The sequence below is a fragment of the Ambystoma mexicanum genome, chromosome 9 (genome assembly GCF_040938575.1).
Source record: "Ambystoma mexicanum isolate Mex_15411 chromosome 9, UKY_AmexF1_1, whole genome shotgun sequence".
NCBI classification, from domain to species: domain Eukaryota; kingdom Metazoa; phylum Chordata; class Amphibia; order Caudata; family Ambystomatidae; genus Ambystoma; species Ambystoma mexicanum.
The window spans coordinates 681,790,550-681,803,244 of NC_090931.1; the positions used below are offsets into that span (position 1 = coordinate 681,790,550).

The window sequence follows — 12,695 nt, forward strand, 5'->3', positions numbered from 1 at the left end:
CGAGGATCTACAACTGCACGATCCGAAATGGAACATGAACATAGAGTAGAAAAATGATGGCGGAAGCCATTGAAATCCCTGGCCCGCCCGCTCCCTTCCACACCTCAATACCCAGGATAACTGTTCTGGCCTCACAAAGAGTTATTCAAACGCTTGTGGGATGTATGGGGAGATCCAGATGTTCCCCGCTCGGGCAGAACACTCATGATGGTTCTGCTGCCAGGTGAATGACCAGGAATGCCAAGCATTGCAATCTATCTGTGGTGTTACCACAGCGATCGCCACTCTGGATCCCTGGCATCAAAGAACAAGGGGACGGAGAGAGAGAGAACGCCCCCTCACCAAAAAGACTGTTTTTGCATTTTTCTCCATACCCGCATTTTGTAGACAAAGGGTGGATGTGCGTGCAAATGTTTTGGAAATCATTATTTGCTTTTTCATAGTCTTATTTATTTTACCTCTAATATTCTTGTGTTCTAGAACTTCACGGAGTCGATATACCTGAATATTCTTGCCATCTACCACATATGCAAAGGCATTTTTTTTACACTTTTTTCTATTCTTTTCACCAACACGATCCATTTTGTCGCAGCGACAGAGCAGGGAACCTGGTAAATACACACTCAATTCCAATAGATGCTGAGCAACATGAAGCCAAGCTATGCCACCAGGAGCATTGGAGGAGTTTATGGAGGGGCAACAGGTAAATTGCTATAACAGAAGAGGAGGCTCAACTGTTGATGGATTTTGCCACAACAATTTTCCATTGAGATCACATGGTCACTGCTACTATTTAGCAAACAATTAAATAACTATTTCTAAATTAAGGTTTTGTGGCCGACTATATTTTGAACATCAAGTATTCATATATTTTTTGTTTTACATCTAATTTCGTTTAAGTGTATTAACCGCACAGCTTTGGTTAGTTGTATATACAACTCTTAGGTTTAATGATAAAATCCTTCCTCTTAAACTCAAAATGTTGTGTATATGTTTTGTCACATGGCCGAGAGAACACACAACTACTGACACTGGAGAAAACATGAAGCGTTTTATTAAGCAAAAGTAGAACACAAGACTATTATATGGCACTGGTTAGAGGATGGCGGTAACAAAGGTTGCTGGTAAACAATCCTTAAAAGCAGAAACATATTTGAAGGCCAGCAACAAGAAAGTCCTACGGTCTAGATTTCAGTCCCCTATCCCTTCTACTCAGAAACACAAGGCCTCACCGCCTTTCTCTGGATTTAGGGTTTCCTTCCTTTGCCAAGTGTCTCATAAGATGACCCTTCCCTGGGGCGCTGCTTTTCTGTTAGTCATTCCCCTCTTCAAGGACTAAGGTTATCTCATCCATCTGTTAAACATCCCATCTTCTAGGGACCAATGTCACACTCTCTCTCTTCACTGTACTGCACACCTCTTCTTGGCTCACAGGGCTCTCTTCCCACCTCAATGGACTGTATCCCTCCACTGGGGTTCACATGGCTCTCATCTTCGGTTACACATCTCTTCTACCAAGGATCAAAGTTATTCTCTCTTTCTACTTTTCCACTGTCCGCCCCTCATTGGGTCAGGGGTCTCTTTCATCTGGCCTCAAGAGGCACTCAGCTGCCCTTCAGCACTCCCGCTCCTTTCTAGGATTCCAGGGGCTCACCTGTTCCTCTTCTTTTGGGGTTCAGTGGAGCATAACCCTCTTCTAGGGTCAAAGGGTTACCCTTCTGTGGTGCTGCTCAGCTCTCTCAACACACTGTCTGGGATTCTTAGACTCAGTTTTAAAGCCCTACCCCCGCCGTCAGTCCTCCATTGGCTGGAGAAGGGGTCAACCGGCAGCTTTGAATTGATTGGAACACAGGTTTCCTAATCCAGGCCAGGGGAAGAAATTCAGCCTTCTTGCTATTGCTAGTCAATACTTAACCTACTCTTTGCAATCTCCTGTGGTTTCTGCACAGTACGCCATGTTAACGCCACTGACGGCTAACTCCACGTTAGACTGTCCAAGATTCAGCTGGTTTTACCTAGTATTGACAACAAGTCCCATGTTTACAGAGTTAATTGCTTTTATGTTTAGGCTGTGAGCCTGTGGCTGGGCAGTTTATGCCACAATGTCCTTTTGCCAACGTTTCAACATTTATTGTTACAACTAATAGCCACTCACACATTACATGTGACTTCACCTTATAACAACCTTCCCTAAACTCACTAAAACCATCCAAACTCTTAACCTCTCCTACCAGCGTTGGATAGATTTGTAATGTCAGATCCTAGGCATTTTAAAAATCTTAAATGCTATGGGAGAGTTGAGCTCCTTCCCAAAAATAATATGGCCTGTGCTCAAAATTGACTACAGGCGCTTCCCCAGTGTTTGTCACTATGGCCAAGCACTGGCAGCACATGAAGTGACTCACCAGCGGTCTATTGTCCGTCAAGGGTCTATGCAGGCTACAAATAGGGATTTACATATTCTGGGTGACAAAATGCAGAATGGGACAGATTATGAAAATAAGGTGTGAATGAGACTACTGGGCCCAGATAACATTAGCAGGAGGAGTGAAATATGGACAGAACAAATGAAAAGTAGTTATACAAATGTTTAGTTTTTCTTGTGGGCTAGGCCTCAAGGTTTGTAAAAGTCTGCAGGGCTGCAGTGTGTTCCTGTATAAGGTAGTAAAATGTAGAGCAGCATGCCCTAACAAAAGACGCTGACAATGAAGAAAAGAAGGCTTTGGAGCATCCCTAGTTTGGAAGGAGGACGGTTTGGGATGAAGCTATGGTCCACATCCAGTGACGCCACTACAGCAAGAAGGGACTATATAAACTCCTGCCTGGCACCACTTTGACGGGAAGTAACGGAAGAGGGACAGGAGAAAACCGTTCAAGCAGCAGAGTCCTTTGCTACCATCCTCATGTTTTTAAGATTAAACCTGTTATCCTTACAAGATAGACGTTTTGCCTTATTCCCCTAGAGGGGTGCATTTACTCTGGTGAGAGCATAATTAGGGACACCCTTACACTCGCTCTCTCTGAACCCCCAACCCATCCTTGCTTTCAGAGCAAACCTCATTTAAAGCTAACCAAGCAGGATACCTAAACATGAAGATTTCCTCAGGATACACACACTTAACGTGCCCTCACCACGACTCAGCTAGAAACATCAGCACACAGTGCTCGATTCCTTATGGACTGCATGCATCAATACAACAGAAAAGCTATTTTGCCTGCATGTCCCAAAGTGCCAAAAGACCAAGAGAATGCCAGCAGTGAGCTATATAAAAACCAACAACAGATGGTAATTATTACTAGTTAGGGTTACCAGGTAATCACATGATGTGAACCTCAATGCTTGCGGTATATAGTGACTGCAACTTGTGGACAAAGTTCAGAGAGCCATGTTGCTTGCTCTCTGCAGAGTGGGGGTGACCTAGAATGTCGGATTCCTCTTTTTAGAACGTGGGTCTACTAATCCGAGTATGGTGGGTACAAGCATTCTGGCTCCGGCACGTCTGTAAGTGGGGCTTGGCACTACCAGATCCCGCGTTCAGTTTTTATCCAGAGGGAATTAATTACTAGTATCTTATTTAGCAGCCTCCACAACTCTGTCACTCTTGGTCACATCTTAAGGTCATTGCACAACCTTAACATGATTGGATCGAATACCATTACAGCATTGTACTAGTAATTGCCTCCATGAAGGTTTGCTTGCTAATAATGGGAAGACGTCTTTCCTCTTTAGAGCAAATTTTCTTTTAACAAAACTAATATATTTACATGGTTCCTGGTGATCAATATCATGCCCCCCTACATTTATCGATAAAGCACCCCTGCGTTCTTTACACCTGAACCTGCATCATCCGTCGTTTCTTTGCCTTCACTCTCATACCCTTCCCCATCCCCCCATGTTCTTTTGCCAGTTTCCTTTTCACCCCACAAACAATAGTCGGTGATCACAATTTGAGCTTCAAGACCACCAAGGTGGAGATATGAGCAGTATAAAAAAAGACCATTACCAAAACATTACATTCCTATCAGAAGCCTGGATTAGCAAGTCTTTGTGAACTTGCCCAAGCCAATGTTCCTGTCGCTTCACAGCAGCTCACCCCTTCTCTAAGATTTTGGTTTCAGTTTAGGGACAAGACTGAGCTGGTGGTGCCATTTAATGAGAACACTTTGTTCAGCTCAAACCATCAAATGGAGCTACTCTGAATGAGAAATACTGTCAAAACCACAAAAACAGCAGCATTACCAATGGGAGCATCTACACGGGCCAGGAGAGCTAGTTCAAAGGTTAGAGCGAACGACAGTCCGATCCTGGCCCTGCTAAAGCTTGTGGCATTGAATATGATCACTTTTCCTGTTGATCAGTCGTAATTCTGGTGCCGTTACACATTCACACACGCGTGCATTAAGATATTTAAGTATCGCAATGGACGTACGCGCAGCTTTCCGAGCAGGGCTTACCTCCAGGAGCACCTCCTTATTCCTGTCGGCCATCTCTGACGTTTCCTTCTTTCCCAGCAAGTAGTTCTGCAACCAGAAAGACCATGTGTGAGAGCCCACAGGCACAAACAACATACAACTCTCACTCTTAAGCTTCAAGTATCCTTGTAACTGCTGCGCCCAGCTACCCAAGGGTTTGGTGCGCAGTACCAAATAAACAAACACTCTCACCACAACGTTGTAGGAGTAGAGAAACAGATTGGTGTTTGGAAATAAACTCACCACGATGGAGATAGAAAGAGGGGAGATAGAAAGAGGGGGCGAAAGGTGATGGGCTAGCGCAGAGTCTTCTATACTAACTACTTTTCTATCTAGATTGTATTTCACTCAAAACAAATGAATAATGATTATTAATAAGCTTTGGGGGTGAGCCTGCGCAGATCGGCATACATGGGTGTGCCAAGGTCCCGATAAACTGGTGTGACCATGTTTCTGGTGAACCGACATCTCACGTTTCTGAAAAGCTCTTCAATTGTACCGTCTGCACTATTTCTCAGTGAGGTAGAAACAGCACTACTGGTCCATTCCAGGAATGCCTTGGGCAAAGGACATGCTTATAGATCGGCGTGTGGGGGTAGGAAGAGAGGCATCACGCACACAAATGCACACCTTTCCACCCCAGGGGAAAAAAGCAGTTTAGCAAACAATGTAGTCATGGCAGAAATAGAACATGGCAAAAGGTAAAGATGTAAATCTGGTTAGATTTAGTTCGAGGATTGTCGTGTTCGGCGTGACCTACATGCATCTATTGCGGTTGCAGGGGCCTTCACCCAAGACATCCGTTTTTGAGGCTCGTAAAGTTAATTAAAGCCTTTTTTGCAATGGTCTGCAACTTCATCAAGTCTATACTTTTGCTTCAACCGCTACATTTTCATGTAAGTGGCCATCAACTCCAAGGTCTTTCACCATTGGGGGTTCATCTTCTCATGATACAACACAAAACAGATGTCCACAGAATAAATGCACTATTCAGCTTAATATATGTATAAAATAGGATTATAAAAAGGTTTTGCACTGTCAGTGGTGCATTCATGAGCATCTTTTATGCCTGTTAATGCAAAATGGCGGAGGATAGAAATATTCATGTGAAATAGTCCTCAGTAGGACCATTAGATACAGACGCCAATAAAAGCAAACACTGGCGGCAGCAATACCTGTCAAATGTCAACTGCAGACCCACCTTTCATACCACAAAGAAATAATAACATTTGCACAATTGTCAGTGATAATCATTTTAGTAATTAACACAAAACAGTTTCAACCATTAGAAGTAGAGTGCAACAAACACTAGGCTGCCAAGCCTTGGACATCTTAGACTCTTTACATTAGATTGCTAGCAGAGGTAACCAATGGCAACTAAGACATACGCTGAAGGTTCATCTTTCGGCAAATCAGAAATCAGAAAGCCAGACACCCACAAGAGGAGGGAATGGTAACAGCATTACGGAGGATGTGGATCCCACTGCATTTGCCATCCAAGACTATCCGGACAGTTTTCGCTCCGCTAAGAGTTGGGAATGCGGCACCGGTGAGCCCAAACCCATTGATGCTGCCTGTGCGCCAGTGTTCATCTTGAAGTGTTGTTACCTGCGGGTTTTTGAAAAGTGCATATTTCTCTATCCGTTCCACAAACACAAGCTTGTTCTGACTGTCTCTGGTCCAGTTCAAAAGGTTCTCCACCAAGTTTTCGTGGTCCTCAAAGATTCTCTCTGCGTGGAATGAAGGAGAGGAGAGTTATCCACAGGTTCCCGGGGCAATGAATAGATTGTTTCTATTTTAGGGCATTAAACGTCAGCCCATCCCCCTACACGGCGCACAGCAGTCACTGGACCTCCAATCAAACGTCAGCCCATCCCCCTACACGGCACACAGCAGTCACTGGACCTCCAATCAAACGTCAGCCCATCCCCCTACACGGCACACAGCAGTCACTGGACCTCCAATCAAACGTCAGCCCATCCCCCTACACGGCACACAGCAGTCACTGGACCTCCAATCAAACGTCAGCCCATCCCCCTACACGGCACACAGCATGCACTGGAGCCCAAAGAGCACCTTCCCACATGCTTCATTTTATGGACAGTTTTGACATGTGCACATAACTCGCATGAAATAAACACTCCATATGCAATGCAACACCCCAGGACAGCAGCTAAAAGGACCCGAAAGATTCCATGATCATTGTGACTTTAAATGTGCCAAAAGGGGTGAAATTCCCAATTTTGCACACACTTGTGTTAGTTCAACCTGGTGCACTATACAGCAACACCTGCTTCCTACTACTCTTCCTGTGCATTCAGCACTTCAGCATAACTTTTCCTCTCAATATCCCGCTACCGGTTCCGACATGTTGGTAGCTCGCTGGAAAAGGTGGATAGCCTCAAATGTGACAACAAAACACACAATCAGTCCTATCAAGTTCTAATGGCCCCGGTTATCACATGTGCCATGTTTTACGTCCATGCCTATGCATCACATGTGAATGTGTGCATTCACATAAGGTGTGCTCATTATTCAGGGAAGAAAACATGTTAAGAAAAAGGACTAGGAGGTATAGAAAATAGAAGAAAAAAAAAGAACGTGGTCCAGGGGGCTAGCCCCCATTTTGTCTATTTTTAAAAGGATGTGAATGCACAGATGTACCAGTGCAAACGCATTAATCCATGCATGCACAGATGTAAAGACATGAAACTAACCGTATCACGTTTGTAAAATGGTGTCACCCTAACTTTTGTGGCAGACCGCACCAGCACGACAGAGCGAACAATGCAGAGCCCCGCCAGGTGGTGAGGGGACATCTTACGTTTGTCTGTAGGCCAAGGCCCCTCTTGTATGCAGTCCCTGTAATGTGCAGTTCCTTAGCCGATTCATGCTCCCCATCACACAAAAGCAGAAGCCAGCCGGCAAAAGGCTCACGGCACTGCCACACGCGAAGGAAGAACATTTGGTCTTAAAGGCCCATAACTCTCTGTGGGGCCCTTGGGTTAGGTCTATACAGCTTAATTGCTGCACGCACCTGAGGGGCAATACCGGCTCTCATGAACCCCAAAAGCTGACTTACTGTCCGCAGCAAAGCCAGGGCAAGGTGCATAAGGAGGGCTTCCAGGCTCATAGGAGCCCATGCTGCCCAGCAGCTGTGGGAAATCATGTTGTTAACACTTGGATAATGGACTGGGTGTTACTAGCAGGCAGGGGTATGCGCTGTGAAAAAGAAGAAACAGTGAGAGGCCAGCAGGACATGGCTGCCGAGCAACTGATGCTCAGCGGACTGGAATCAGGAGACTGTTTTTTGGGGTTTGTGCCGCAGGACAGCGAGCAAGGGGAGGGGCATGGAGGCACAGTAGAGCAGAGCGAGGTTGTGACGAATCAACTTCCGGGGCACCAGTGGTCCAGGGATGAATATCAGTTTCTAAACCATCAATCAGCCCCATGCCTCTAGAACACCAGAATGGATCCGAACAGATTGGAAACACGAGCAAGTTATAAACCTCCTTGTCCAATTTTGTTAACGTGGACGCAACGGCATGCTTATCTATGTTAATGTTAAAGGATATTTGTACCGCGCACTATCACCACCGAATGCAGAGGACAGACAGTGTCAACAAGAAAAAGTGATGCACTCTGGATACTGACCGGAGGGTAGTTGGTAAAGTAATTAATCGCAATAGTTCAAGGATACTTGTTTTCAACACAACCGCAGCAATTGGTTGTAAAATGTTACTAGAGGCCTTCGGAGAAGGAACAGGGGGACGGAACCATAATGTATCTTGTGCTTGTAGAAGTTATTGGCGCTCAACAGGGTTAAGTCGGTTTCAGGTGCTTTGTAGCTTCTGCGACAGAATTGAAAGCAGGAGACTGCGACAGAATTGAAAGCAGGAGACTGCTGTGGCTATCAGGCAGCACGATGAGCGGGGCTGGGCAGACTGCTGCAACCTGGCCAGCCTGGCCTACCTGGTGTTATGAATCGCTGTCGCATTCCCCGTTTTCAAGCATCTCCAGTTTGGCAATGCTGGAAGTTACCATGGAGACGTGGTTTCTTTGCTGCCGCTGCCCGTGTTTCGGGTAGTCACATGACATGGCGATTACGTGCAATACGCGTAAGATAACGCCTCCTCCTTTACATATGATTGCCAAAGGTTTAACGCTGCTTCTAATTAGCGTTTGTCTTACCATTACTTTGATCCAGAATTCTTCCACTTTTTGAACTCGGAACGTTTCTCGACCTGTCGATCGGATTACCCTTGGATACCAAGTTGGACCGTGGCTAGCCGTTCCTTCGGCTTGCTGCATTTGCAGCGGCTCCTCAGCAATAGTTCTGGCTGCTTGCCGTGCCCCCACGCTGCCTCAGTTCTTTTCAGCCAGCCAACCTGCCAGCATGCTGCACCTTGCAGCGGCTTCCTTAGTAGCGATTCTGTCTACCTGCTGAGCCTCCACACTACCTTTGTTCCCTAAGGTAAGCCTGCCTGCCTACCTATCTCTCCGGCTATTAAGTCTCTGTGCTACTCAACAAACTCTTACCGAATCACTGTGTTCGGAAGTTATCAGAACTACCCGGGGAATCATTGTGTGAACTACTGTGTTTGGGACACTTTTCTCCAGCAACCGTGCACTTTCCGAACGCTCTCCTGGAGTGCACCATCCCCGATCTAGTTTGCGACCCTCGTTCCGTTCGGGCTAGACTTCCTATACTGGCCTTCCTGTTTGTTATTTTTTCCTCCCGTTGATTAGTACATTCCTCCCTAAAAACACCTATTGGGTAAGCCTGGGGTTGTTTGTGTTTGTTTTCTTGGAAATCAATAAATTATCATTCTTACCCATCTTTTCTTTGTTTCCAGTATTCTTGATCCCAGTATACCACCTGTAGTATCCTTAGAGCCCTATCAATACCTTTCTTCAGGTACTATTGTTGATCTGATCTTTAATTTATGCAGTGATGTCCAAATTCAGCAACATATAATAGTGCTTTTGTTTATTTCCTACAGCCTGGGTTTGGCGGTGTGGTTCTCCCTGCTCTTTTGGGTAATTGATTCCTCTGACTGTTGTTGTTATACAGCAAAGGGGTATGTTGCCTTACAGAGGTCCTCGTGTTGAGGAGGTCTGGCTCTGGATCGTACCATTGTACATTCCAGCTTAGACTGAAAACTTACCGGAGCTGCTCCCTCTTCAGTTATCCCAAGGTTGAGCAACGCCCCGACCAGTCCTGCAACTGGTAAGTAACACCTGGTGGCTCGGGGTCAGGAATCATTGTTTCAGTGCTGGTTGGCGGGTCTGAAGCACTGGTCGAGGCATCTTGGACGACGTTAGCGACTGCTAACAGTCACCAGTGCAATCGGGTGCAGCTCAAGGGGCTTGAAAACATCCTTCAAGGCAGACGCTGGTTGATGCTTGTCGATGCACTCCTAGCTTCTTCACTGGGTTTGTATCGTCCTTTAAGGCGGACGGCCCAAAGCTGAGGAGAGTGTTGCAGGCAACTGCCTTGTCCTTGGTTTGGTTTGGAGACTCTCTGGCACTTCACAGATGTAAGGCAGACTGTACCTTCAGCCAGGGTCCAATGCAGAGTTCTTCTTGCTACTCTTGCAAAGTCCTCAGCCCTCTTTTTTTTTTTTAAACTTGTCATTTTTTAATGAAGAAAACCAGTTTCACATGTCACAGTGCAGCAGTACACGTCTTCAAGTTAAACACCCCCTCCACCTCCCACCCCACTCCACAACCAAACAAAGAAAAGTGGTTTTGTGCATCAACCTCATGTGGGCCAAGTGTCTATTTCTCAATAGGGAACAGTAATCCTATTCTGGTTCCAAAGTGGACCATGCTTAAATCCAGTTTGCTCTTCCAGTGGGGAATTCCGCAATCTCCTCAGACTACCCGAGTGTTGCCGGTCTATCGTATTCCCGTTCCATCCCCCCGCACATCATTTTGTGTTTACCCCTCTTTCTCCCCTCACTTCTCCCGTCCCCTCGCCCAATCATGATGCTAAGGCTTCCCACACCCTCTAGTGCACATCCCATCCCCATGTGCGTATGGCTGGGTCCCACTCCACCCTGAACAAACTCATCTCATCATTCACCATTGCCGTCAGCTTATCCATCAAATACATGTCTCTTAGTTTCTCCAACCAATCATTTTTATGTGGTACTGTTGCACCCTTCCATTTCTGCGCCAGTGTCCCCCTCCCCGCCTTTAACATCGCTTCCCACATTCTTGGGTATCTGTAGGTGTAGGAGTCCCTCGGGGGGGGGGGGGGGAGCCCCAGTAGTATTTGAAGGGGATCAAGTGGAAGGACTTTGCCTATGATCTCCGACATCCACCCCAGTAGGTATGTCCAGTACAATTGGACACACGGACAGTGCCACCAAATATGCGCTCGAGTCCACCAAGCCACACCTCCTTGGGCACAATGGGGACGGCCCAGAAAAGATTTGGGAAATCTTCAGGGGGTCTCTGTGCCACCCTTGTAATGCTTTGAAGTGAAGTTCCATGGCTGCTGCAAAAAGGTTCCAGTGAAACGCTATTTTATACATCTCCCCCCAGTCTCCTCTGTGATTTCCTCACCAGCTAACTCGTTCCAGCATTTTTTTAAACCCTGCCTACACGTACAATCACTTGTGTTCAATACCTTGTAAAGCTTAGACACAATCCCTCTCCTCGTTTGCGAGGTGTCATTACTTTTTCAAATGGTGTCAAATTTTTCACCCCATCTATGGTCGGTTAGGATTCCCTTCAGTCGTAGGTATTCAAATGTAGTAATCCTATCACCCCCAAGTACCTCTGCCACCGCTCCATAGTCTAGGAACACCTCATCCCTGAACAGCTGTCCCACCCTCTCCAGTCATCTCTCAGACCATGCTTGTGCGTTGCGGAAGCCCTTGTCCCCCAATCCTATATCTGGGCCCCAAACAGAGGACCTCAGAGAAGGCCACGAGGACAGGTTGCTCAGACCTCTTTTAAAGCCAAATGGGCCTCAGTGATTGGTGTAGGGTAAGCCGACTTTAATGAACCAATCCTGGGTCCCCATCAACAATCTCCTGTATCCATGAGGTCAGTCATAAACGGTGTGCTTTACAACAGAACAAGGTAAAAGGGTGAAAATATAATATAATACTAAGTCCCACCCATCTTCCTGTCTGTTGTGGATCAAAGGGTCTCTGGTTCCTTATTAAAACAGCAAGTCTCCCTTGAAGCTCTGGTGAGAACAGTTTGTTTCCATCAAGTCACATACTCCTGCCCTCTGAATGGGGTCCCCCTGCGGGGATTGCCTACTGTAAACCCATAGTTCCAGACATGACAGGTCTCTGCCCTTGACACAGAGGCGGGAGCTGTATTCAGGATGACATAGTGCATATCAATGGTTGTTGGGGTTTCTTGTCTCCTTGGTTAGTTCTGCAGCCAGGCCCCATGTGGGCCTGTTTGAAGTATACTCTATTAGTATGTTAATTATTTTAATTGCTGCCACCATTCGCAGAGGGTAAACAAACGGACAGGGCGGATCCACAGAGCCTTTGATAGTTAATTAGGCTGGCCATGCCAGGAGGAATGTTCTGACCCCCCCGCCCCCTTCTGAGAGACAAGGCGTAATACTGACTGTCATATCCCAACTAAATACGACAGGGGGACTGCTCCTGTAGGCTGTGTCCACCCAGAGTACGCGGTCTGTGTGTATGTTGTGCATTAAGCATTGGAAAATGTGTGAAGATTAGCCCCACACATTTTTCCAGAGGCTAATCTACCATTATTCAATTTAATATAAGATTTCAAAAAAGCCAGGCGAGCGCACACCCACCCTGCAGATAGTGGAATTCTTCAGGAGGTCACGGGTATATGGAGCTGAAGTTAGGTGGGAACGGGCAAGGGCATGCAGTCACGGTGGAGCGCGTGGGTGGCACATGGAATTCGAGCGCCATCATGATCCATGGCTACACTGGCGCATAATACCTGAAAAGAGTGGATGCTGATTGGCTCCCAAGATCCCAAAGTTTCAGGCAGGATGCCGATTTGTATTCAAGATATGCGGCTACATCACACTGCTTCCAGAGCCAACACGGCGCTCAGCAGAATTCCAGTTACCACTACAACAATTAATACATGGTTTGACTAGCTTTACAGATTATTTTCTTTTCAACTCACCTTCTTGTTCGATTCAGACTTAGTTGATAAATCAGAAGACATTTATGATAGAATTTGTATTTAGTCATTTATTGGAG

General features: G+C 46.2%; 1 protein-coding gene across 6 annotated transcripts in view; it reads right to left on the bottom strand.

The window, feature by feature from the left end:
- Nucleotides 1–12,695, bottom strand: part of RAPH1 (Ras association (RalGDS/AF-6) and pleckstrin homology domains 1) — a 509,976-nt gene that overhangs the window by 50,037 nt on the left and 447,244 nt on the right. For all 6 annotated transcript variants that reach the window (XM_069615546.1, XM_069615548.1, XM_069615547.1 and 3 more), the window contains 2 exons: nt 6,082–6,203; nt 4,456–4,521 (listed from right to left, as the gene is read on the bottom strand). In XM_069615546.1, coding sequence (XP_069471647.1) covers nt 4,456–4,521; nt 6,082–6,203 — 188 coding nt within the window. The remainder of the gene's footprint in view (nt 1–4,455; nt 4,522–6,081; nt 6,204–12,695) is intronic.